The sequence below is a fragment of the Ambystoma mexicanum genome, chromosome 10 (genome assembly GCF_040938575.1).
Source record: "Ambystoma mexicanum isolate Mex_15411 chromosome 10, UKY_AmexF1_1, whole genome shotgun sequence".
Lineage (NCBI taxonomy): Eukaryota > Metazoa > Chordata > Amphibia > Caudata > Ambystomatidae > Ambystoma > Ambystoma mexicanum.
In genome coordinates, this window is record NC_090932.1 from 104,498,162 (window position 1) to 104,524,988 (window position 26,827).

General features: G+C 48.0%; 1 protein-coding gene across 1 annotated transcript in view; it reads right to left on the reverse strand.

The window, feature by feature from the left end:
- The window catches only part of PPP2R2A (protein phosphatase 2 regulatory subunit Balpha), an 840,776-nt gene that overhangs the window by 352,623 nt on the left and 461,326 nt on the right, over positions 1 to 26,827 (reverse strand). The window contains exon 5 of the mRNA XM_069617587.1: positions 5,033 to 5,145. Within this exon, the coding sequence (XP_069473688.1) occupies positions 5,033 to 5,145 (113 nt within the window). The remainder of the gene's footprint in view (positions 1 to 5,032; positions 5,146 to 26,827) is intronic.

A 26,827-nucleotide genomic window follows, 5' to 3' on the forward strand; every position in this document is an offset into this window, starting at 1 on the left:
ATTCTCAACAGATAATTTCTTCATTTCTAAGTCATACTTGAGCTCCATTTCCCTTAGCCTTAGTTCTTTGTCAGTTTGAGCATTAAGTTTCTTATACTCCAATTCTAGCTTCATTTTCTCCAGTTCAAAGTACTGAGGACTAAATGTGGGACCTGGTAAAGGTCCAGTAGGTACAGCAGGTAGAGCAGGCAGAGGCCTAGGGGGGACAGTTACAACAGCCTCACCCTCCTCTTCTGACTCTTCCTCAGAAACATCAACATTTTGCTCCATGTTAACTTCAACACTGTCATCTACAGTCGCTGGAGTGGTAGGTTCCTCTGAACCATCACCCAGACTTTGGTTAGCTAACAATCTTTCAATCAGCTCCATTTTCTTGCCCTTAGTCAGGAGATCCTTATGTTTACAGAGCACTCTTAAACAATCAGCAGTTTTGGCTGCAAGGGACTCTTGACTATAGCTTTCTATAACTGACATGTTAGAGGTTTTACTTTTTCAGTGCTAAGCTTTGTGGTTAGTTGCACTAAGGTATCTAAAGCACAATAAAATGTATACTCAATACAAATCCCACCGCTGTACACCAGTGTTAGGCAGAAACCTGTGCAGTTCCCTTGGGGAACACTGCAAAAGATTTAAGACTACAGGTAGAGCAGTAAACCCCTTTGGTAGCAGTCTGTACCACCCAGATTTACCTGGTAGCTGTGGCTGAGCAGTCAGACTTCTCTCAAGAAGAGTTAGGCAGTATGTAAAGTATACACAATATGTACCAAAACACAATAGCACAAGCAAACACTGACCAGAGCTTGGTTTCAAAAGTATATAGTTATTTATTTAAAATACACATAAGTTAAAAACACTCTAGCAAAAATATAGTAAAAGCACTTCAACACAGTTATAATGAAAGTAGATTCAATCCTTTCTCCTATCTAGACAACTCTAAGTAAACACCACTTAATTAAAACAGAGGTGAGTGCTTAACGTTAGATGACACTCTAGTAGTTTCCAAGAAAGGGAGAGAAAAAGCAGAAATGGGTTAGACACACCACTCTAAGGTCCAGAGCACTTGCAATAGGCTTACAGAAGAATAAAGTCACAGGTGAGCAAAAGTCACTAGGCAGGGCCCACTCTTAGAGTAGCCGGAGCGAAAATGTGCCCAAGATCACACTGTTAGTTAGAGATTCAAAGTCTTGCAAAGAGTCAAAAAGAGGTTAGAGTGGCTCAGAAAGTTTAGCCAAAGTGTCCCAGGCACTCCCAGGTTCGAAAGCCGGGGACTAAATCTACCCCGTACAGTCGGTAGCAAGGGAAGCCAGGCAGAACACAGTACCTTAAGCGGAAAGGATCCTCCAGCGGTGGCAGTTGTTCCAGGCAGTGGCAGCAGGGCTCGACGTCGGTCAGGGGAGAAGAAGTTCTCGCTGAAGAGCAGAAGAAGAGGGTCGTTGCACTGCCCGGGAAGAAACCAGCCGCGGAGTCCTCCGGTTAAAGGGTTGGTGCCGACTTTCGCGGTATGGGGGTAAAGTGTGGTATTCCGGTTGCCGGGGTGCTTGGCACAGGCAAGGCGGCCACGAGATACCTCAAAGAACGGAAAGAAGGCGAAAACTGGTTGTCCCCACCAGTCAAGGGAAGGAGCCACTCCGTTAAGAGTTCTCCTCGGTCGTCGGGAAAAAGTGGTGAGACGGTTCAGCAGGGCTCCACCGGGTGGTGTCGTCGAAGCAGGTCGGCTCAGCTCTTCCCTCGTCGGATTCTTGGTCCTGTGGCGACTTCTGAAGTCCCAGTCCCCAAAGCCCTGCTTTTATGCAGCAAACCCCCATTCACCCAGCCTAGCTGTCACTCAACCATGCTAAGTGGTGAGCCGGGCGGCTCACCACTTGGGCCAATCAGGACGGAGTGCGACTTGAGTTACCAAGGTAACTCAGTCCAGGGTGCCTAAATCCCCCTCCACCCCTCCTAAGTACCCCAGACAGAGTGGCACCACTTTGGAGGGCTTCTGTGGAGAAGCCCGCCAAAAGTGGAACAAAGGGCTCCACTTTGGGTCAGAGTTACAGAGGCGAACACCAACGCCATTTTAGAATCAAGTTTTGGCAAAAAGTCCCAACCGGAGTTATAAAAATAAATATATAAACCGGTGGTATGTTTAAGGCTACCGTAAATAAATAATTAAATGTGTTAGCCTAAAACAATGGGAAATCCCATAGGGAAATATTCGCGGTCGAATATAAAAAGTAGTTTCCACTGCCACCAGCCAAAACTCGATCAGGGGGGGACGGAGACGTGCCCCCTCGACTAACAGACCCTGGGGCAATCGAATTGCCCCAGCCAGTACGTCCACAATATGATGGTTTGTACTGGTTCTGTTCAGGATTCAAGACTAGCAAAGTCTTTGGTGACTTTACATGCCCTGGGAGACAGTAGTCAGTCCCAGGGTATGGAGTCTATGTTGGGGAGTCCCTAGGACACCCCTGGGTCACGGCACAGAGGGTGCTGTGTGACCCACATCACAAAAATACATGAGGCCCTATGGAGTAAGAGACCCCATAGCCCATTCAACACAAGGTTTAACCAAGAAAACACACTTCAACATGTCCAAGAGTGAGGGTAAAAGAGTCTCACTCTTGGCAGGAGAAAAAAATTAAACCCCAGAAATCCAGCAAAGCTGCTGGGGGACTCACTAGGTAGGGAAATTCAGCCTAAACAGAGAATTCTCCCTAACACTGGGACATGGGTCTGATGCCTCCTTCGTGGTCGAGATGTAGTCCTCGGGCAATTGTTAGTCATCAGAAATCGTATAGATTAGGGGATTTCCTTGTAGACCCCCACCAGCACCACCGAGGGAACATCAGCCCCCTCAACAGGAAGGTGGCGACTATGAGCACCTGTACTCCGTCGCATCAGTGGCAGTCGTGGCCAGGCCAGTCACAGCAGCCGGAGGCCACAGAGGCAGAGCCACTCAGAGTCGCTGTTGTGACCATAGAAACCATGGTCATCGTAGGGTCCCCCTGGTAGACTCGTCGTGGACGGAGATGAGACCAGGAACTGGTCCATCCCGCAGCAACCCTTACGGGATTAGCAGCATGATGCTTAGCCTTTTTGGATCCCCCGGGAAGGGGCATCAAGGACCTCTACCTCTTTTCAAAGGGTGCACGCTTGTGGGACCAGCTGATCATGGAGGCATGACTGTGCCCGGAGGACGAGTCGGAGACCTTCCCCTCTTTGAGCCGCAACCCCAAACTGCAGTAACTGTCTCGCTTTATCTTTCCCAGGAATCTTCGGCAGATTTCACAACCGCCCACACCGTGGTCTGCGGACAGTACAGGCACTTGAGGTGCCGATCTTCGATGAAGAAGTTGTTCAGGCCACACTTGCTGCAGGTCCTGAACAGGCTACTTTTGCCTGCCTCGGACATGGTCAAGGCGCTAAGTAAGCCCAAGCCTGGGCCTTCCGAAACGAAGATCCGACCATGATCTTGGCTGACAACGGGTCCACACGGACGGTAGTCGAATGAGACGGCTGACAATGGACGGGTCGAAAAAAATCTATCAAAAATTATCCCCAAAAGATAGATCACAATTCTTGTGGAGAAACGTGAGATGACTCAAACACTAAAACATGCAGTAAAAATCTGAAGAAGGCCACCAGGGGTGGAGCTTAGGGAGACTACTGTAATTGGATGAGGGCAGTATGACCCAAAGGACAGTGATTGGTTGTAGAAGAGAAACCATTTTGAGGCTAAAGTGAAACGGCTTTTTTTTACTGAGGATTCCCAGCCTGATGACGGTGAATATTCATGAGCATGTGAATCTGTGCCAGACGCCATGTACACCCCTATAATGAGGGGAACTGGCTTCTGCATTCATGAGCTTGGTTAAAAATCTCAGTGCAGCATTGCGCCAGAAGGGGAGATTTCTCCATTGGTAGTTTCTCCCTCCAATGGAAAACCAGACAAATCTGGCGTTTCCAAAACGGGACATGCAGCTATGTATCCATGAGGGCCACTTTGCAGAATCAGTTTTTCTGTAAAGCTACCAAATCTTTAATTTCTTGTTGGAGAAAAATATTGAGAGATGAGACTCAGAAGACCCCTCAAGCAAGACAGATTCCTAGGCACAGAGGAGAGTTTTGAATGGAAGCCTTAAACTCAGGGGAACTGGCTCTATTGCATTCATCAAAAGTTGGTTGATGGATCAGATCCCCAACATGTGAAAATTGCAGAAGAGATGGAATAGAGAGGCAATGGCCATTGCAGACTATACAAAAGATACATGGGTCTTGGGAGATGATTTGATGGAGAAGGAGTCTGCAGCAGACTATTGTTAGGTGGACCCAACTCAGCGATTGCTTCTTTGATTCCGGGGGAAGTTGAGGAAGATGGTCATGCAAATAAAGTCCTTCGATGATGTTCTGACATGCTTTCTTCTGTGGGTGCTGTGAGATCTATCAGGATTTCTGGACTTCCTATCCTGGTAGCCTCGACTTCTAGCAAATGATCTCCGACTTACATCCCTCTAAGAGCACTGATGAATAGGTTTAGGATCCACCGTGGCTGACACGGGAGATTTTGCAGTTTATGTGGAGGCCTCATGTCAAGTTTCTGGTCTGTAGCAAAACTGTTTGGTTGGGGGGAAAGTCTATATACCACAAACAAATGTCTCAGAAGAGTAAAAAAAGGATTCATTTGTACACTAAACAAGCACCAATCACTGATGCCCAAGCTAAATGGAAAATAACTAAGAATGTATAAAAAGGGGAACCATGATATTCAGAGGCCATAATTGATCAGTTGAAAGCAAGCAATAACAATGCAACACTTAACGGGCAACCTCCGGACATAATGCATCTGATTTCGTTATGGAACACTAACCACTGCAGCACATGCAACTGATTTAGTAATGTGAAATCTGACAGCAAATACATTACATGCAATCTACTGAGATGGCTGAGCTGGCAACAACTGAATCATATCCTGGGAAAGTAGCTCCAAAAGCAGAGCTCTAAACAGTGCAAGTTAAATCTAAGAAGTAAATAAAGAAATTGCACTTACCCTTAGTGTTGTGACGGTAGTGGGATCCCTGTACCTTCCATCCTCCTCCTTTAAATTATAACCTTCTGGTCTCTTGTCCCTTTCACTGATTTTCCATAACTTTATTGTTTTATCTGTAAAAGACAGCTACCAAGATTTCAAAAACATCCTACATTATAGTATGAATACAACATTTACAGTGAAGCCAACTGGATGTTTGTAAAGAGCAAAAGTGAAAAAATGCAGTGTTACTCACCGGAGTGACTAACATACTTCTAGTCCATAGTCCCCTTTCCTCCATATCGTATGGGCATCCCATGCTAGGGACGGGAACGGAATAACACTTTGCCTTTAAATGTATACGCGTGCAGGGGTGCAGCCCTGGGAGCATGCGCTCCCCAAACCACCCCCAATGGCACCACACCTCAGTCCCTGTTAACGCGTCGGCTGTATTGAACCGTTAACGGTTCAACCTCGCTGCTCTTATTTTGGGTGGTGGGACGTATAGAGGAAAGGGGACTACGAACTAGGAGTACATTAGTCACTCCAATGAGTAACACTTACTCCTACATCTGTCCCCTTTCCTCCATCTTGTATGGGCGGTGACAATTGATGAAAACGACCTGGGAGGAGAGCTTGATACTCTATGCAAACAAACAGATTCCGAAGGACAGCCTGGCCAAATGCTGCATTAGCTCTGGTGCTGGTATGCAGACAGTAGTGCTTGCAGAAGGCCGATGGAGTGGCCCATGTTGCAGCGCTGCTAATTACTTGCCACGGGACGTGACATTGAAAGGCAACAGCTGCTGCCTTGGCTCAAAGCCCAAGCGTGAACCCCTAGGAGACACCTTGCGCTGAGCCCTGTATGCCTCATGGATGGCAGTAGTCGTCCATCTGGCTATTGAGGCCTTGGACGCTTGTCTGACATCTAGACAGTGGAGAGCATTCTCGCCATCTTACTTGGGATTTGGAAAGAAAGTGGGGAGCACAATCTCTTCGTTAATGTGAAAAGAGGAGATCACTAATGGTAGGAATTTGGGGTGCGTGCAGAGCAAGACCATGTCCCAATGAAAGAGTGTAGGGTTCGGAAAGCCAACAGAGCCTGAATCTCGCCAACTCTGCAAGCTGAAGTAAGCCCCCACTAGTAGCGCTGTTTTGAGCGTGACCAATTTGATGTCCACTGTGGCCATGTGCGCGAATGGTTTGTGTGCAAGGGCACTAAGAAAAACGTGAAGATCCCAGACTGGGTGCGGGAATCTGACATACGGGTTAAGTATGGTCTACCCCACCAGATGCCTCTTCACCACTGGATTAGCCGAGGAAAGTGAACCTGTCCGAGTTCCTGTATGTGCCAATGACCGCTAGGTATGTTCTGCAGGTTTCTATCTGGACCCCTAATCTGGGTTAGTATGCCAAAAAAGACAACACCTGGTCCAGAGTGCAGAACAGCAGGTCCACTATGTTTTCCTTGGAACAGAAGCAGAACCTGGTCCATTTGATCTTGTACTGCTTTCAAGTTGCCCGACTCCTGGCTCCCTGGATGATCTCTAGGCTGTTTTGGGACAGCTAGAGATGTTGCAGTCACCTGCTCAGGTACCAGGTTGCTAGGGCTAGCCTCTCTGGGCAAGGGAAAATCACCACCCACCCCCACCTTGCTACATCAGGAGCAGGCTTTCCCCGAGCGAGAGATGCACTTCTGGTTGGGTTGACAGCTGCCGCAGGTCAAAGAACCACCCACATCCCGCCCCAGGGTATCTGGAGCATGTCCCGGGGGAGCTGCGCCCCGTTCGCCCCCCTGCCCACCACCAACAGGCAAACTGCTGACAAGTGCCGCTGCTCTCCGTTGCAAACAGGGCTATGATGGGGTGACCCCACCTGCTGAAAATCTCCTGAAGGACTTGTGTTCAGCTGCCACTCGAAATTGTCAGAGCCCATCCGACGGAGTTGGTCAGCCTCAGGGTTCGATTCTCCTGGCAGATGGACTGCCGAGATCTAGATGTCCTGATAGAAAGCCCACTCCCAGATGCCGAGGGCCAGTCTGCATAGGAGAGCGGGCGGGGGCGGTGGGGGATTTGCTGCCTCCCTGCTGGTTTAAGTAATACATGCAGGTAGAATTGTCCTTCTGAATTCAAAGTGTACGGGCTCCTGATTAAGGGCAGGAATGCCTTGAGTGCAGACCAAATGGCCATAATTTCCAGCCAATTGATGTGGTTTTGCTGGTCAGTCCTGGACCAGAGACCATGTACCGAGTGAGCCCCCAGGGAAGCACCCCACCCATGGAGTGAGGAGTCCATAGTCTTAGTATGATCCGTCAGAGGTGTTCTGAATGGTCTGCACACCATGAGGTTCACATCCTGCCTCCACCACATGAGGTCCTGTTGTAGGAAAGCAGGTATAGTGACTGGGGCTCCCTGATGACCCGACTCCTGATCCCAGGATGTTTTAAAAGATGCCTTAAAATGGAGCTGCAGCCTCCTCTTCATAGCCTGGTGTAGGGTATAGCCAGGAGGCATGCTGCCAGTACTCCTTGCAGGTGCCGATACCACCAGGCCTTAGTAGTTCTGAGGAAGTGAGCAACCAAAGTTTTGATCGCTGCCACCTTGTCCCCCGTGGGAAACACCATCTGCTTCCAAGTGTTCCACAGCAGCGCATGTAAATCCAAAGTTTGTGTAGGACAGAGCTGTGACTTCTTGAAGTTGATTGAGAACCCAGGTTCATAGAGTGCAGTCATGAGTCTGGTCGTTGACTTTGACCAACCAGTTGTCGAGGTACGGATACACATGTAGCCCTCTGATTTGAGCAGGGCCGCCACCGCATTCATCAGTCTTGTGCAAACCCTTGGCATTGAGTTAAAGCCAAATGGCAGCACCTTGTATTTTTTTTTTTTTTATTTGTATATAGTTCACACAAAAAACCTATACACATGAAAACACCACTTGTCACATTGATAAGTTGTTACCACGGGGAATACATTTACAAAAAGTTAGAATGATCACCTAAATACAAGTATAATAGGAAAATGTAAATTAATTTAACCATGTTAAAATAAATTCATAAAAACATGTTACAATTGACCGGGGAATCACGAACACCACATTGTAAAAGTATAAAATCCATCCACCCATTGAAGTTTATATTTGTCTAAACAGAGCCAATGTGGTTCAAAGATCAACTAGATACAAATATCATAGAATTTTAAATTAAACCATGTTCATGTAAGTTCATAAAACCATATTCTGTTAAAAATACAGCATAATCACAAAGAGCACACATTGCAGGAGTATAAAATCCATCTGCCCATTCAAGTGTATATTAATCCAACCATTAGAGCCCATGGAGTGCATAGATTAAGGCCATCCCTAGAAGCAACATTTTCAACACAAAGTTGCATGTAGATACTGCAACCCTGTATCTACAAAGGGGCCTATTTATCCCCAAGGAGTGCTGATGGAGCTAAAACCTGCAGCTCCATATCCTGATTATGTAGATTCAAAGATTTAATAAATTATGCTATTGCCAGACCCTCTGAAATATTCTGGATGGAGATACATCGGGACCAAATGTAATGCCCCCCCCTCACTCCCCATTTCCCCATTTTACAAACTATCTAGGTAGGTCATTCTTTTTACACGTAGAGCCAGTCACAACAATTGCAAATGCTTCGCGATTTCAATTTCCCCGACCTTCTCACAAAATCGACATAAGGGGATTACCAAATTATCATTTTCCTTCTAGATAGGACCTGCAGAGTTGCCAAGATGTTACGTTATTTAAGGAGGAGTGTGTTAGTATTGATAAGGAAATTGGGTGAGGAGGAGAGAGTGAGAGTCAGTAGTCTTTTATGTTCTAACTGTAAATGGCTCAGAGGTGTATGAATGACATTTTTCCATGGTTGTAATCCAGTCCCTCTCAAAGCAACCATTTTAACCTATCGGGAATCGTTACCAAAGTATCTGAATCAAGATCAGATAAGGATTGGTCACATAGAACTCGAATAGCATGTACTTGCTGGGGTCAATCCCTGATCTGCCTAGAAGGACCAATTTACTCAAGTCCACATACAGTGTATTCCTCAATGGGGCAGACTACGAAATAGGGACAGCAGTCACCATTTTACCCGAGCCTGCATTGAAGCTATACCTAATGTATACCAGACCACCACCATTGGGATATTATTCGGCAACTTTAACAATCTTCTCCACAACCTTCCCTCCAGTATTTGCCCAAATTTCTGAAGTTCACAATAATGCAGCTCCATCCTATATTTTAATTTGGGCACAATTTTACCCTCCCAAAAGGAGATTGCAGGTTTCAAAACTAAACGACTAAATTTATGATCTAGTTTCATCATCTGATTAGATGACGGGAAGGCACAGAACCCACAACTCAATGGTTGTGCCTTTAAAGGGAGACCCAAGACCTTCGGAGTGATCGCCAATAGGCACACCGCCCGAACCCGAGCCCAATTTGTTCCTTCTCCAGCCTCTCGAATTACCAATGTCAGTCCATTCTCAGACGCAAACTCTGCAAATATATTAATCAGGCGTTTTAGGGCCACCTTAGTACAATCGAGAAGCAGGAACTCATCTGCTTAGGCCAACCATGGGAGGCAGAGTTCTCCCAATTTTGGGGATACCAGATCCACCTCTTCCAGAAAATCTCCAATGTCAGAGACACAGGTTGAAAAGGCAGGGAGCTAATGGGCATCCCCCGTCTTAAACCTATATGAGTTTCGATCCGATGGGACAGGATGCCCTCCAGGTAAAGACGAACACAGATTCCTGCATTATCATAAAGGGCCATTATTAAACTCAATAGTTCTCCAGGGATACCCCGTTTCACCAACTTAGCCCATAGACTATTACGGAAAACCGTCAAAAGCTGTCAACAGGTCTATTGAAGCTACATAAATTTCACCTCCAAACTTATCACAGGAAGATTCCTGAAGGGCCCTCATTACCAGCCCATTTACATTTGTGGAATGGCCTACTCTAAATCCATTCTGGAGTTCATTTAAAACATGCGAGCTGGCCATCCACTCATTCATACATAACAGAATACACACACATTTTACAATCTGCATCTATTAATGCAATTGGTCTATCATTTCTGGCCTGACCTCTCACCACGATTAAAAATTGTGACTACACAGGGGATTTGCCAGGTACTTAGGATTACACTGCTTTTTAAGATGCTCCCAAAAAGAAGGGTGAGGGTATGGGCCCAGGTGACATAATTACCCTTAAATGCATTGGTCAGCCCATTTGGACCGGCCACACGTGAAACTTTAGCTTTTAAGTTCCAGCACTTCCACATATTCAATAATTGGCTGCCAGGCTTCCACCTCTTTGGCATTCAAATCACGACTTCACTAACGTACCCCCCGCGGGGTCCCCATACAAATCTGTGAATTAACCCATTGGGCTTCGGAGACCGCATTCAGCTGACCAACAATTACAGGGGAGGTCTTGATTACCAACTCCCAAAATGCCCTTCAATCTCCTTTCACCAAAATATGCAGCATCATTTCAGTTTTGCATCATTGTTGCTTTTCTGGAACTACAGTAATTTGTATACCTTTAACTGCTTTGTTTCTAATAGGTCCCAGCCAGAACAGCTAATCAATCTTAGCATTTGGTGCAGCAAGGTTTTTTCAGTGACAAGTTTCTGATAAAAAATATGATCGTGCTTATGGCGAACAACTCCATGCCTCAAATTAAGAGATGCCTTATTAAACAATTCACCCAGAACCTTTTCTAATTCCGAGGAAGAAAAAACATGAGCTTCCATTCCAAGGAACTAGAACACAACTTACTTTCATATTAATTATGTCAATATTCCTTGGTGTACATCTTATCCCTTTACCCTGACCGATGGTTCTAAGATAGACCAGCTCCCCTTTAGTTGTCTTGTTAATAGAGTAAATTCAACGTTCAGGGTACTATGATTGCTCCAAAAATACGGGGTGATCTTAACCCCAGTATTCAAATTAGAGGTGTGGACGTCCACAAAAATATAACCTATCGTCGAGGAACAAGCTCCTCGATGCCAAGTAGGATTAGGAGGATTTAAAGCATCCAGTTCTTCATTTCAGACATACCAGGCCAATTGAGTCAAGTGAGAGGTTCCACATTCTATTCCAGTGTAGCTTGTATCCTCCCTTGGCCCCGCTTGGTGGTTCCTCACCCAAATCATTGTAGGGATCGTCATGCGGAATACAGCAATCTGAATTGAGGTCTCCTGCCAATACCACCCTTCCATTTGGGACGGCGCATTGCCAATCTCGGACTAGAGTAGTAATTATTTCTAGAAATTCGCCCAAGTTTGCAATTCCATTATGCCAATAGACGTTGCTTAGTAGGATTTCGACCAAACCCTCAAGGGCAGAGAGACTGCGAGAATCCCCAATGGATGATTAGGGACTGTCCTAGCCACTAGGCCCAAAGTACCCTTAATTGCCATCATTAGACCCACCGATAGTCTACCTCTCCTATTATATTTATCAAGTTGGGAGTGGACCTCATAACCATCAATAGAAAGATTAGCTAACTGCCACATCTCATGTAGAAGGATATAATTATTTTCTTTCAGCATAACGGTGTCAGGGTTCGCTATCTGGTAATTCCATCAAATTACTATCCATCGAATGCTTATCCATCAAATTTTATTAATTCTTTAAATTACTTTTCCATCAAAAAGCATATTCATTGACTGATTTCAATGTATAATTTTGATGGATAACCAGGGTTAGATTTAGGGTTACAGTTAGGGTTGGAGTAAGGGTTAGGGGGAACCCCCAATACACAAACGTTAGAAGGAGCTGGCCAGTGCCGAAATTTCAGCACTGGACAGCTCCATGTAGCGTTTTAACATGAAAAATAAATGCATCAAAATGCTATCTTTTACATTTAAAAGTACATATCCATCGAAACTTGTCCATTCCTGTATTCGATCGACAAGTTTTGATGGATATGTTCTTTTGATGTAAAAAACTTTCGATGCATTTGTTGGATTTTATTCAATGGATTGTCTTTTTGATCCATTATTTTCAATGAAAAGACCATAAACCTCAGCGTTCGATAGAGGTAGATTCCACTAGTATTCCACGACAGCAGCTACAGGTATAAATCCTCTTTCAAACCTTTAAAATCAATGTTTATCAAGGGGCAATCATTTCTACAGAGCAGCAGTAATTTGGGCCCAGTCTTGCTTCTCCATTATAGCCTCTAGGCTAATGCCTCCCTTGCTGTGTCTGTCAGGGTGAAAAACAACCTTCAAGCTATTGTCAGAATTGAAATCTGTGTCCCTCATCTTGTTTTTACTCCACCTCGACAATTTTTATTTCAAACCCCACCTGACGCAGGCCATCAGATTCACCAATGACTAGGTTCATGACCACCTGGGAGTTAAAGTAGATGTTACACGTCTCATCGATCTCGATCTGGGAATTGTATCCCATCAAGATCGCACCAAGAATGGAGACCCACATTCTTGATTTCTACTGGGATACTTTGCCCCAGAGGCTCCTTATTTGTATAATTTTCGATTGGGTGTACTCCTTTCCAAAATGTTCATGAGTATCTTTGGATAATTTCCCAAGGTTATTACCCTGCCTAGGTGGAATTTGCTCTTCAATTCCCTTGCCACCCCCCCCCTTAATCCCTTAAGTGCCAAGGATGAGATATCTGTTCCTTGAAATTACCTCGGTAGTGCCAAGGACGAAATAGCTCGGGCTATGCCAGGGGCTGGATTACCTTAAATTTCACGCACACCGGCGTGAAAGTGAAAGTAATTTTCACCGCAGCAGCCATTTCGGGCTGCTGCAGTGAAAATGAAAAGGTGAGTCAGCACCTTTCTCCCCCTCGATCTCTGGCTATATTTCAAGCCGGAGATTGAGGGAAGTGTGGTTGGAAAGGGGAGATTCTCCCCTTTCCAACGACACTTTTTGTGAATGCATTGCTGGGCGCGGATAGGGATCAGAGTGCTCGATCCGCGCCCAGCAACGCCCACTAGAAACCAGGGATCTGTCTGAGAGGCAGGGGGAGGTGGGGGCTGCTTACAGTAAGCAGCCCTCTCACCCGGCCTGCAAAGCATGTGGGCACATATGTGCAGAACCTGGGGCAGATGGCTGATCATCTGCCCCCAGGGAGGACAAATTGTAAAAAACAAAAAGAAAAGAAAATGCAACGGGGATTGGGTGTGGCCCTCCCCCTCCCACACCAAGTGGAAAGGGGGGCCACCACTTGTAGCCCTCCCTGGGGGCAGATTTCTGCCCCCAGACAGGAGTAGATGATGTGCCCCCCCATCCAATTGGAGGGAGGGCGGGAAGGGCCACCAGGAATAGGTGTGCAGGACCCCCAAAGGATGGGGCCTGCAGGTTAGGGCCCCGCTGGGGGCAGATAGCCGATAATCTGCCCCCAGGGAAGTGAGCAAAGGAAAACCAAAAAAAAACAAAAAGGGAGATTTGGGTGCGAGTGGGGGGGGGGGGGGCACTAGCCACAAGGAATTAATTTCCCCTCACCCCAAGGGGAAATGGGGGCACCCCTTGTAGTCCTCCCTGGGGGCAGATAGCTGCTCCTGGGAAGGGACACCTGAGCCCAGGGAGGAGTGCAGAACTGCCCCCCACCTTATCTGCCCCAGGGAGGGCTACATGAGATGTGCCGGCCCTCCAATTGGGGTGGGGGCGGAGAGGTGCACCCACCTTCACATTACAAAATTCCCCGGAGGTGTAGGGTGCCCCTCAGCCCCCCCCCCACCCTAAATTGCAGCCTGCCATTTTCAATTTTTCTCTTTACCAAACTTGCCTTGGCGCAGAGGGGTAACATTGGTGTGCCAATCTGGCCCCAGGGTGCCCAAACCCTACTTCCCAATCCATTGGGAGCCTGTCCGACGTTTTGGGGTGGGCTTCTCCCTCCAGCCCAAATGAAGTGAAAGGGGGAACCTCATGCAGCCCTCCCTGGGGGCAGATATCTGCTCGCTCGTAGGAAGGGGCAAAAAGGGTTTTCACTGGGGGGGGGTGAGGTTGAGTAGGCCACCAGGGATGGCTTGCAAGGGGGGGGGCATTCTTGGAAAGTATTAATTTGTTTTTGCGGGTGTGACCGTAGGTAATACATATTTGTTTTGTTTACAACTTTTTCTACGCAAGCAGCTGCAACGTTATGCGAGTACTATTTTTTATTATTCTATGGTTAGGACCCACTGTCAGTGGGGTGGGTGAGACTGGGGCTGGATTGTTGGTGTTGTGGGTGGGAATGGGTCGACTGGGCAGATATTTTGGTGGGCTGGGACAATTGCAGAGGCAGGCCACAAATTGCCCCCCATGCCAGCAGAACATTGGTGTTTCCCTGGGCGCGGATGCCTCCCATGTGGGTTGTCTGTCTGCAAGCCAATGCTGCAGCTCTGGCTGTGCTACGTTATAGGTGTCACCTATGGGGAGGAATAGGTATCCTGCCGGGGATCCCTGGAGCTGCCGCTGTGCTTAGGGGACGGTACACCCACATGGTGCATGAATGTCCAAGGCCGGGAACATCACCTCCAACCGTCCTGGAGTTGCGACTGGGCTGCATTACAGCTTTTCCCTGCAAGGAAAACAGGGAACCCCATGCATTTCCGAAAAGAGGACACCCATGGGAATCCGCAGAGGACTGCCTTGAACAAATTGCCCCAGTTTTTATTAGCCACGATCCCCGACAAAGTGTGATGTTTGGTGGGGAAAAAAACACAATGTTCACTTTGAAGGGTTCTGGGTAATAAATTCTGGGCTGCTTCGGGCAAGTCAGACCTCTGTGCATTTCCACAGGGGTCCTCTTTTGGGAAATGCATGGGGTTCCCAGTTTTCCTTGCTGGCTTCGACACCCTGGGCCCAAATTTGTAGGTTGCCCACACGAACAAAATGTGCTGTGCCGAAAGGCTTGGGGTTACCAGTGGGTTACCCTTTTCCTTTTGCCCCCCAGTAGGTGCCCATGTGAGGTACAGTTTTCATCGGGACACCTGTGGGAATGCGGGAAGGTATGACATATGTTGTTGGCGACATGTTTCGATGAGTGGACAGAGGGAAATGTCTCTGAAATTGGCTGGAATTGAAGAATTCTCAGATTTTTTGCTCTGGCCACCCACTGAAACACACCGCCAACAACAGGTGTCATACCTTCCCGCATTCCCACAGGTGTCCTGACGAAAACGGTACCTCACATGTATGGGTGCACCTACCGGGGCACAAAAGGCGAAAGGCTACACCACTTGTAACCCCCAAAGGGTTTGGGGAGACAACCTACAGATTTTGGCCTACGGTGATCAAGCCACCAAGGAAAACAGGGAACCCCATGCATTTCCCAAAAGAGGACATCCGTGGGAATCCGCAGAGGTCTGACTTGCGCAAATCGGCCCAGAATTCATTACCCACAAACCCCGGCAAACCCCGAAATGTGGCAAAAACCGCCCAATTTCCACACATTTCACTCGGCTCACCCACTGAAACACCCTGCCAACACATGGCCTACATGTGTCCCGATGAAAACTGTACCTCACATGTGTGGGTGCACCTACCTGGGCGCCAAGGGGAAAGCCTAAAAGACACCAACCCCCCCACCCCCCACCCCCCCTCCCGAGTCTTTCCTGATACCTATACATTTCCCAAAATAGAATAAAGTTACTATAAATTGATTAGGATCTCCGACTAAAAACAATTGCTAAAATCAGCCTTAGTTCCAAAATTCCGAAAATTATCAAAGTTCCTTACAGGTTAAAATTCATACAATGAACCAAGTTAATTCCAATTCCCTAGAAAAAGGGGAAGTCAAAAAAGGCATATCTCAAATTTACCAGTGGTAACAGGTGCACAGATGCAGGGGTGAATAACAAAAGAAAATATATGAAATCCAACAATCAGCTCAGTTTCAGATTGCACTTCCACCCATTTTGAATGGTTTCCTTAGGGAACACATGGGGGTGGGCGAAACCAGCAAAAACCCAAATATGAAGGCGACCACTGGGGAGCTCAAAGGCCTGCAGTTACTCCCCAGTCAGTACCCAAAGTAATAGCCTGTAAAATTAGCCAGCGTGTAGCAAAAGAGAACCCCGTCTCCCACGGGGAGCTCAAAGACCACGGTCCACAGTTGCTCCCAGGGGCCATATGGTCATTTCATGTTCGCACTACGCCCAAGCCTCAATGGAGGAAATTAATCAGTGAAGAGCAGTAAAAGAAGCTGTCACCCTCGGAGAGCTGAAAGGCCACAGCCCACAGTCACTCCCCCAATGGGATGCTGTTTATCGCTGTTATTCACCATTAATCGCTAGTTGTTCTTGTTGCTGGTGAAATGGTAACTAGCGCAACTTCGTCCAATGAAAAGTTCAAGGGGCGGATCCTTGAACTCACTCCTTCCAAATTAAGAATCCCAGTTACCTGGGTATCGAACCGCACGGCTGACTTCCCACGCTCCAATAGAATGGATAAAAAGATGAAGTAAAGGGAGAGTCGACGGTATAATAAATCTGTGTACTTATTCGAAACTGTTGGATTGTACATAAATATGCAGTGCAAGGCACCTACTCTGGGAGGCAGACAGACCATCAGTGTCTTGTGTAGAGCAGGCAACGACACCAGACACACTGCTTTGCACACCGCGCCAGTGCAATATTTTTAAAGGTCAGCCTTCCAAGGATCCGCTTATCAGGTAGCAGCAAAGACAGACATCAAAGGCTGTAGAAATGAGTAAGCTTGTAGAAGCAGGTATCGCCACCAGTACACCAGACACTGCTTCGCACACAGCACCTTGTATTGAAAGTGCAACCCCATGACCCGGAATCGGAGGAAGGATCGATGGTGTTGCACTATGGGTACATGCAAATGTGTCTTTCAGGCCTGGAAGCATGTCCAGCCCCCCCCCTCCCACCACACACACACACACACACACACGTGTTCGCTATAAGCGCTGGCGTGAACATGTTGAACTTCTGCAGAGGTAGGTATAGCTTGAGGAAGGAGAGATGTAGAATGTCTCGCAGGCTCGACTGGTTCTTTTGAATGGCAAAGATGCTGGAGTAAAAGCACTGCACCTGCTGAGAGAGAGGAACTGCCTCCACTGCCTCGCTCTCCCACCAGGGAACGGGAACGAATCTCTGCCATGAGTGAGGGAGTCCCGATCTGTGGGAGGGGACGGAAGGGGAAGTTGGAAGCACAAGGAGACCACCGAAATAGCACACAAGTCCGCGAACAGTGAGCGCCAAGCTTGACTGCAGGGCCAGCCTGCCCCCCAACTGGGCTGCTATGGACCTGAGAAGAGCAGTCATTGCTTTTGTGGGTCTGAGGCAGATGGCTGAGAGGGGGACTGAAAAAACCCTTGTGCCTAGACTTCTAGGTGTTTTCCTATGTGTTGGCTGAGTGACCTGTCCAATTGCCTGGACTGTCGGTCCAGAAAGCCCCGGAAACCACCAAAAGATTGGCCTCGGTCTGACAGTGTGGTCCTGTGAGAAGGTTTTGGCAGCTGGCTTGATGAGAATGGCCAGGGACTCTGCTGTCTGTGAGCAGTTCCTCTTTTTAACAAGTTCCTAGTCCGTGGAGGAGTGGAACAAGCCACCGTCCTCGAAGGGCTAGGATCCGATCCTGAACATCAGGATTGAATCTAGATGCCTTGAGCCATGCCGCCCTTCTCATGTCTGATGCCACACAGATAGACCAGCTCGCAGTATGTGCGCCACCGTGGACTCGATGTCCTGTGCCACTAGTTTCGCTTCTGCGAGTCACCCCTTGAAAGTGGCTCGTCAACTGGGATATCCAGCAAGAAGTCAGCTATCTCTCTCCACAGCCGTTGGTTAGCCGCTGCCAGGATGGAGTAGGCATTGGCTTGCCAGAGGTGAAGTCCCGCGTTGGAGTAAGCTTCCCGTAGGCCTTGAGCATTTTCCCTTCCTTGCCCAGCAAACCAGAAGTTGCAGTGCTCGTGGTGGAGGTCTGGGGCTTGGCATTCAGAGATGCTGCCGCAATGACTGAAGACAGTTGCTGGTTCTAGTGAAAAAAGGTTCCATTCCAGTCCTTAGAGAGGGGTGCCCATACAGGATGGAGGAAAGGGGACGGGGCATTGGAGCATGTAATACCATTCGAATTTTTGCTAAGAATTGTGCAAAGCCAATGCCTAATTCCAAGGTAAAAATAAAGGCAATAACAGTGCACTTACAGCAGACTCGTTCATCTCTTTCTCAATGCCTAGATTTCCCATTAAGAACCATAAGGAAGATGGGGGTCAAAGAGACCAGAAAGCTCTATTCCTCAGGGGGACTGCTCACATATGTTGGAACATTCACCAAGTTACAATCCACCTAAAGCAATAGGATATCCAATTTTTAAAACTGAGCAAAACCCATCAGTAGAAATTGGGGCCACTCCACCAGATCTCCCATTGCCAGTTTTCAGTAATGGTAGCGAAAGAAATCTCATGCAGCAATATTTGGAAAAGGAAAAGATAAAAATGGGGTATTACAGACACTTATTTGGCAGTTATATTTTATGGAGGAACATGTTAGGCTAAGCAGGTTGGAAATGTACCACAGCTTTGGATAACCCTAATAACTCAAGGTTATTAACAAGACTCTTAATGATGCTTCTAAATACTAACTTGCTGCCTGCCGTTTAGCTGTGTGCTACTGCTCGAAATATCACAGGCCAGAGCAACCTGCATCCTTGTGAAATCATCCAGTTAGGGGACAGTTTAAAGAAAGGTAGTCTTCTGTGTCCATATCTTACTTTGTGTTGGTTGATTAAGCGTGGAGGGGCTAGGAACATAGTCTGTCGGTGTGGTATGTACAGTTAGACAGCACAGTGACATCACCCCCTGCATCAGTTTCATTGGTCAGCTGAGGTCAAATCAGTGAGCCATTACTCTGCAGATGGCAGTGCTGCCACCTTATGACATTGGGTGATATTGGACGGTATAAACTGACTGATAAAGTGACCTATTGCAATGGAAGAAAGGGGTTGTTTAGAGAAGGTGTTCATGGTAAGAGGTCCAAAAATGTTCACCGATTAGGTTATTTTTTGTAAACTCCAGCTGTTTTCCCCATTGAAATTGCCCCAGTGGAGGGCCACATAGGGGTAGGGGACATACAACTACAGGGGTAATGTACACTACATTCGCAGTGATCACAGTTATTCTGAGGACTTTAAGAGGTGGAGCAATTCAGTATTAGGCTGAGCAAATTACCAAGTGACCTTCGGGCGCTGGCGATTAATGTGTTAGTATGACTCACAGCAACTTACCCAATGATTGTATTTATTTACGTTAACAATGTTTGGGGGGCTGTGAGGGAGGGTGGAGGCGATTAGAGATCAAGAGACCTAATAATTAAATATGGTTCTAGCAAACTAATATGAAGTATTTAAGTATTTGTGACTGTCTAGTGATGGTATTGCATGTATTTTCAGACTGACTTTTTCAAAGTACTTTCCGATGTCAGAATTACTTAGAAAAAAACTATTCGAAATATATGGGGAGGCAGTTGGGATAGGGGTCAAACAATAGAGAACTGAGGGTTGGGGGGAAGCCCCTGCCCTCCCAAAACAAAAATAAAGTAAATGTTTTCTTTCAAAGTAATTCTGATGTCGGAAAGTTCTTTTGAAAGAAAGCCGGAAAATTAACATAGGACCCTAGTGATTTCCCTGGCAGTATCTCTCAGGAGATAGCAGTGTAAGCAAACGCCAGAGAAGGGAGTAGTTTCTTACCTGTAACTCCATTTCTCCAGCGTTGGGATCTTTCATGGATTCACATGCTGTGAATAGATTGCATAGCAGTACCCATCATGCATGGCGGAGTGTAAATGCAAACCGATATAGGAACAGAATCACATACATGAGACAAAGAAACCCATCCAGTGATCAGGTTCAAGCAAATACCCCTAAGCTGGTGGGCTTACATTATTGAAAAAGGCGTTGCAGGACCGCCCGTCCCACTTGCACATCCTCACCATGCTGCTGCTCCAGACAGTAATGTCGAGTAAAGGTGTGCGGCACCGCCCAGGTGGCTGCCTGGCAAATGTCCACCAGCGGAATACCGGACCATAATGCCGCCGACTAAGCCGTAGACCTAGATTCTTCTCCAAAGGCTTCCCAGCTTTAGAGTGGCAGAAGGAGATAGCAGATGACACCCAGCGAGAAAGTCCATGCTTGGAGATTGCCCGTCCCTTGACGGACGGGCTATAAGCCACAAACAGCAGTTTAGAAAGTCTGAACTGCCGAGTAAGATTCAAATAAAACTTAAACGCCCTCTTGACATCCAGAGAATGTAAAGCCTGCTCTGCATGCGTGGAGGCTGAAGCAAAGAACAAGGGCAACACGATAGAAGAGTTTATGAAATGTGGTTGGAACTTTTGGGATAAAGTGCGGATTAGTAGACACCACCTTGTCCTTGAAAAACCTCAAGTATGGAGGGTCCACTGCCAAAGCTTGCAACTCAGACATCCTTCTGGCTGAAGAAATGGCCTCCAAAAAAGCCACATTCCAAGACAAAAACTGTAAAGGAGTCGTCGACATCGGTTCAATCGGTGGTCTCCTCAGACCCGACAGAACCACATTAAGGCTCCACACCAGCGGAACGTCTTGACTGGAGGAAAAATCCAAAACAACCCCTTCAAGAAATGCTTGATGAGACTATCACTAAACAGAGGCGCTGCATGCCGCTTCCGAGTAAATCTAGAAATAGCTGCCAATTGTACCTTAATGGAGGAGAATGCCAGCCCCTTTTCCGCCAACTGCAACAAGTATGGCAGGACTTGCTCCGGTGAAATGTTCCACCCCCAGCTGGCCCTTAAACACCACACAAAACCGTTTCCATTTACACGCATAGGAGGCATTTGTGGACAGAGCTCTTGCTGCCTTCAAAATGCGCCGACAGTCATCAGAAAGCTCTAGCAGGCCAAACTGAGAACTCAGGAGCCAAGCAGTCAGGCTGAGAGATCCCGGATCGTGGTGCCAGAGAGCACCTTTTTCCTGAGACAGAAGGTCCGGCGTCACTTCCAACCAAATCAGCTCTGCGACAGACAGATGAAGGAGATCCGAGAACCACGGCTGCCTGGCCCAAAACGGAGCCGCCAGAATCACACGGCATGGTATCTCCAAATCCACCGGAGGGCCAATCGAATGAGCGGAAATGGAGGAAATGCATAAGCGAACCAGTCCGTCCACAGGAACGCGAACACGTCCTCTAGAGACTCGGGGTGATCCCACCTGCTGGCAAACTCTGTACACTTTATTCTCCCTCGTTGCGAAGAGATCCAACGGAGGACAGCCCCATTTCTGTAAGATCATGGGCACCTGTTGCTCCTTCAGCTGCCATTCGTGAAGCTGGCCTACCTCCCTGCTGAGCGCATCTGCCTGCACAATCAACACTCCCGGCAGATGAAATGCCACAATGCCAATGTCGTGCAACAGAGCCCAATGCCAAAGTTCTTGTGCTTCTTCCGACAGCACCCTGGAATGCGTGCCCCCCTGTTTACTGAGATCAAACATTGTGGTGGTATTGTCCATCAACACCCTCACCTCCGAACCGTGTATGCGCGGTAGAAACGATTTCAGGGCCTAATGTATCGCTCTCAACTTGAGCACATTGATGTGGGGTCGCAACTCCACCAGAGACCACAGGCCATGGACCTGCGAACCCTCGAGATGTGCCCCCACCCCATCCTGTCCGAGAGACATCTGTCACAATTGTAAAGTGGAACTCCGGTTCCAGTAACAGTATGCCCTGAACCAGATTGTCCGAGCACTGCCACCATCGAAGAGATTCCACCAGACCGGAGTCGATCACCACCTTGTCGGACCACATTCCGCGACTGAGCCCACCGATCGGCGAGGAACTCCTGCACCGGTCTCATGAAGAGACAGTTTTTCAACAGCGGAATGCAGGACGCCATGGACCCCAGCAGTGACATGTAGGACCGGACCGACACCCTTGTACCGATCTTCCACTCTGCCGCTCTTTGCCAGAGCTTTAGAACCCTCTCGCACGAGGGCTTCACAAGACCTAGCTGAGTCTGAAACTCTGCCCCCAGAAACACCAAGTCCTTCGATAGAAAGGACTTCTCGAAATTCACGGCGAAGCCTAGCCATTGCGACAGCTGCATGGTAGCGCCGAGACTGCCCTGTGCCTCCCCCGGCGACGAACCGCGTACCAGCCAGTCCAGGTATGGGTAGACATGATTACCTTTCCGACGGAGCCACGCCGCCAAACATTTTGTAAACGTCCTGGGAGATAACTTTAAACCGAACGGGAGAACTCAGAACTAGTAATGATCTCTTACGACAAACCGCAGAAACTTGCGGTGCTGTCGACGCATGGCAATGTGGAAATATGCGTCCTGTAAATCCAACAAGGCCAGAAACTTTCCCGGCTGTACAGGCTGCATGACTTCCTGAAGCGTGAGCATCTTGAACTTCAGGTGTTGGAGTCTTGCTCAACGCCCGAAGATCCAGAATGGGTCGCCACTTGCTGTTGGGTTTCTTCACTACAAAGTAACAGGAATAAACCCCTTGACCTCTTTCGGCCACTGGCACCAATTCCATAGCTCCTTTCTATAGCATAAGTACAACCGCCTGCCGTAGGATGGGAAGGGGAGGTTGCACGGTGTACACTTGAGGAATGGGAACCGGGGCACACTAACTCCAGCAAGTGGCCCAGCTGCACCGTGCCCAACACACAACGGTCTGACGTAATCTTGCACCACTCGTCCACGTGCAGTGCTACCCTGACCCCAAGCAGAGTTCCCCGAGGACAGTCATTGCAGTGGCTTATCGCGTCTCCCCTTGAAGAAAGAGGCCTGCCCACCTCTTTTCCTGGAGGCCTGAAAGTCCCAAGTCTTCTGTGTTGACGGCGCTGACCTCCTATACCTCTGGGAGGAGTAACCGTACCCCCGGATCTCTGGAGGAAGTAAACCAGGCATTCCCCGACACCCCACGGAAGGGACGAAAGGGGCGAAAAGCACACGCACTCTGCAAAGCTCCCAATGATTTAGCAGTCTGAGTCCTCCTTCATACCCTTGAGGGCCTCATCAATTTTTTCACCAAATAGCTGCTCCCCCTCGCAGGGCATGTCCAGAACCTTATAATGCACATCCGGGCGAAAATCTGTACTTGAGCCAGGCATGTCGACACAGCACAATGCCGTTAATCTGTTTAAAACCAGATTCCGCCAAGTCCATGGCAATGTTAATACTATGATTGGACACCTCCTTCCCTTCGCGCACTAACAGCATGGCAGCTTTACGGTGTTCCTCAGGCAGATGTGGCATCGGCTAGCGCCTCTTTTGGAACATCTCACGATCATAGCGAGCCATGATCGCCAATCAATTGGCTGCTTTCACCGTCGTCGCCCCAACAGTCAAAAAATTTTCCCGAAGGCATCCTGTCTCCTGGTGTCACTGTCGGGAGGGGTAACACATTTGTGCCGACTCCTGGCTTTACAGCTAGCCGCTGCCGACACTAAGCACTTTGGTGTAGAATCCAGGGCCTTAAACTTCTTCTCCAGCCTTCCTTTGACAGCCGGTTCCAAGAAGGGATGTTGCATCGTGCGCGGGCCCTCCTGCCACACGTGGGCCAGGATAGGCACAGCGAACACAGCTTTCCGTCTCTTGCCCATGTGGTCAAACAGGAAGCACTCCTTCCGCTCCTCCTCAGGAGCCAACCCAAATTCCACAAATGCCTTCGCCATCATGGCGTGGAACACCCCAACATCATCGGGAGGAGACTGTTGTGCCAGACTACGAGGCAAGTCCACCTCAATATCTGAATCCCACGGCGGATCCCTCGACCGCAAAGAGCCAGTAGATATGGTCTCCCTAGGCACACTGACTCCGTCCAGCAGCTCACCCTCTTCAGGATGGGAACGTGGCCGATCCACTCACTGGCAGAGGCGCCGGCAACTCAGCCGCAGCAGTCAAATGTGGTGAACACCTGTATCGTCGACGATAGGCCTCACCAGAGCCACATTCAGAGGCGGCAACCTGAAATCCTGCTGGCCCAACAAGGATTGCAGCATGGACAGGACCTGGCGCGACATTACCTGCGGATTGACCAGTGGTTAACTGGACGGACCAGCTCCCACACCCATCGATGTCGATGGACCAACACACTGCAGGCCCAGGGCCGACGGACCCACCACCGGCTCCTGTTCGTCATCCACCTCCGATGACACCGACAAAGCAGCAGTTTGATGTAGAAGAGTGTCAGGCAGAAGCGAGCCAAAAGCATTAGACTGCCACAGCACACCCGTTGGCAGCAATCTGTCCGTATCCATCCTCGGCGATGGGAACATCGGGTCTTCATCACCAGTTGTCCCCGGAGCCATTGACACAACAGTCAACGACGGCATCAGCGTAGACGGGACCTTTGTCGATGAAACGTAGCCGGAACCGCAACCTGCGGTGTAGATTTTCCCGGCGATTGCACCTGCTTGGCCCCATTTGACCCGTGTTTAGACGACTCCCTGCTAGAGGACGACCTGCGATGGTCCCCTGAAGAGGAGTGTTTCGACGAAGAGTCCTTCTTGGCCTTCACCTGCGACGCCGACTTCTCGGGCCTACCTCCAGACACTCGAGACTGGTCCGACAAACCATGCTTGGACGCAGATGCCCCCTTCGACAGGTGTTTACTCAACGAGTAAAGACTACTCTTCCTGACCGCCGCCTAGACTTCTTAGCCGGAGGCTCAGCCGACGCCGCCCGGCGATGATCCGCTGTTTGAACAGGCCTTTCAGACGCCAGGCTACGAAGCAACCCCCACCTCTGAGGCAGGGTAGGTACCCTCATTCAACCAACACACCAACCGCTGATTGCGGTCCTTAAGCGTCTTCTGCGAAAAAACAGATCTCAAGAATCGGCCAAGTGATGGGGGTGAAGGCAGTCCATATGCCCGTCCCCCTCATACACCTTCAGCCTGCAAGTCGCACAGGGCCGGAATAGGGACTTCTTCATTCCTGAAGACAACGCAAAAACCAATAGCACAAGCATGTACAGAAACCACAACCCACGAGGTGATCCCAACACTTAGGAGAAGGTTGAAATCTGGAGGGAAGCTGCGGGGGCGGGGCTATTTATACCCTACATCCCATTGATGGTGGCTAAAGCACCCAAAAAGGATGTTGATAGAACACTGAAGTGTCGAAGTTTTCCATAAGAAAAGGTTCCCAGCCTGACGGGGAATATTCACAGCATGTGAATCCATGAAAGATCCAATGCTGAAGAAGAACAAGTTACTTACCTTTGGTAACTTTCTTTCAACTGGATGTTCCTCCCACTTATTCCTCATCTTACATCTCCTTCCAGCGTCAGCTGCTACAGTACATTTTTTTGCAGTAGAGGGTGCCGTATGTCCTCTTGACGATGTCCCTCGAAGGCCTTGTCCAGTCTCGAGGACATCTACAGTATAAATAGCACACACTGCGCTTGTTACTTCAGTTCCTAGTTTTTTTGCCTTCTTACTGAATAACTGGCATTGGTGAGGTCACAGACAAGGCTCTCAAGAAACAAAAGGTTTAACGCACAGAAAGTCTACTGACGGGTAGGGTGGGAGGGGCGATGAGGAATGTGTGGGAGAAACATCCAGTCGAAAGAACATTACCAGGGGTAAGTAACTTGTTCTTCAAATGGATCGAGTCCTCCCATGTATTCATCTTTTAACCACCTCCCAAAGAAGTGTGGTATTGGAGGAGGGGTACGAATTTGAGGTCTGTCATGAAGGCTGTGAAGCACAGCTTTACCAAATCCTGCCTCCTGGTCTGATGCAGAGTCTAGACAATAGTATGTTGCAAAGGTGTGTACAGATGACCAAGTGGCTGCCACACAGATGTCCTGAATCGCCACCCCCTTTGGAAGGTAGATGAAGTGGCCATGCCCCTTGTGGAACGAGCCCGTAAACCGACAGGGGCATCTTTACCAGCTTGTATATAACACTCAGTAATGCATAAAGTTATCCAACAGGATAAAGTTTGCTTTGCAACTGCAAGACCCAGTTTGTGCCCAGTGTATACAATAAACCATTGATCATCTTGACCCAAACGAGAAATATAAAACCTTAAAGATCTTTTATCTGAAGTCTTTCTTCCTCCTTACCAGGGTGAGGTGGAGTGTAAAAAGTTAGACAATACAATTTCTTTGGGATAGAAAAAATTCCGAAATGACCTTTGATAGAAAAGTATGTCAGACTCTTAACACAACCTTTTCTTTGTAGAAAGTTATAAACTGTGGCTTACATAAGGCCTGCAACTCGCTGACCCTGCATGCAGATGTTATAGCCATTAAAAAGATAGTTTTTAAAGTCAGTAATCTTAATGGGAAAGTGTGAAATGGCTCAAACGGAGCACACGTGAGGTATTTTAAACAGGAACTTCAAAAAGGGCTGGAGGGAACACATTTGTGAGCCATTTTAAAAATATCATTACAAGTGGCATCTTAAAGTAAGATGTTTGTTCAGAAGTGCGCTTAAAACTAGAAAGCAAAAGCCAGGTATCCCTTGACAGTGGCAACCTATCCATGTTAGATATAAAAGGAATGATAACACCACAGGAGTGTCACATAAAAAGGGCCCACATTCTACTCTCTGCATCAGCTGCAAAACTTTACAACAGCAGCGATCAAGATTTTGTTCCTGGCCTTCTGGCCGAAAGCAAAATCTCCATCACGTCTTCTGGGAGGACCCAATCCTTATATCTCAACCTCTGTGTTGGGAAAGATTTCTCTTTACTGCACCTTTCCTTCCATCTTTTTTGGCACCCCCAAACTTATTTCCTTTTATTTCTGATTCTTACCTGTACTTTTTGCAGTGCAGTGAAGCTTTAAGCT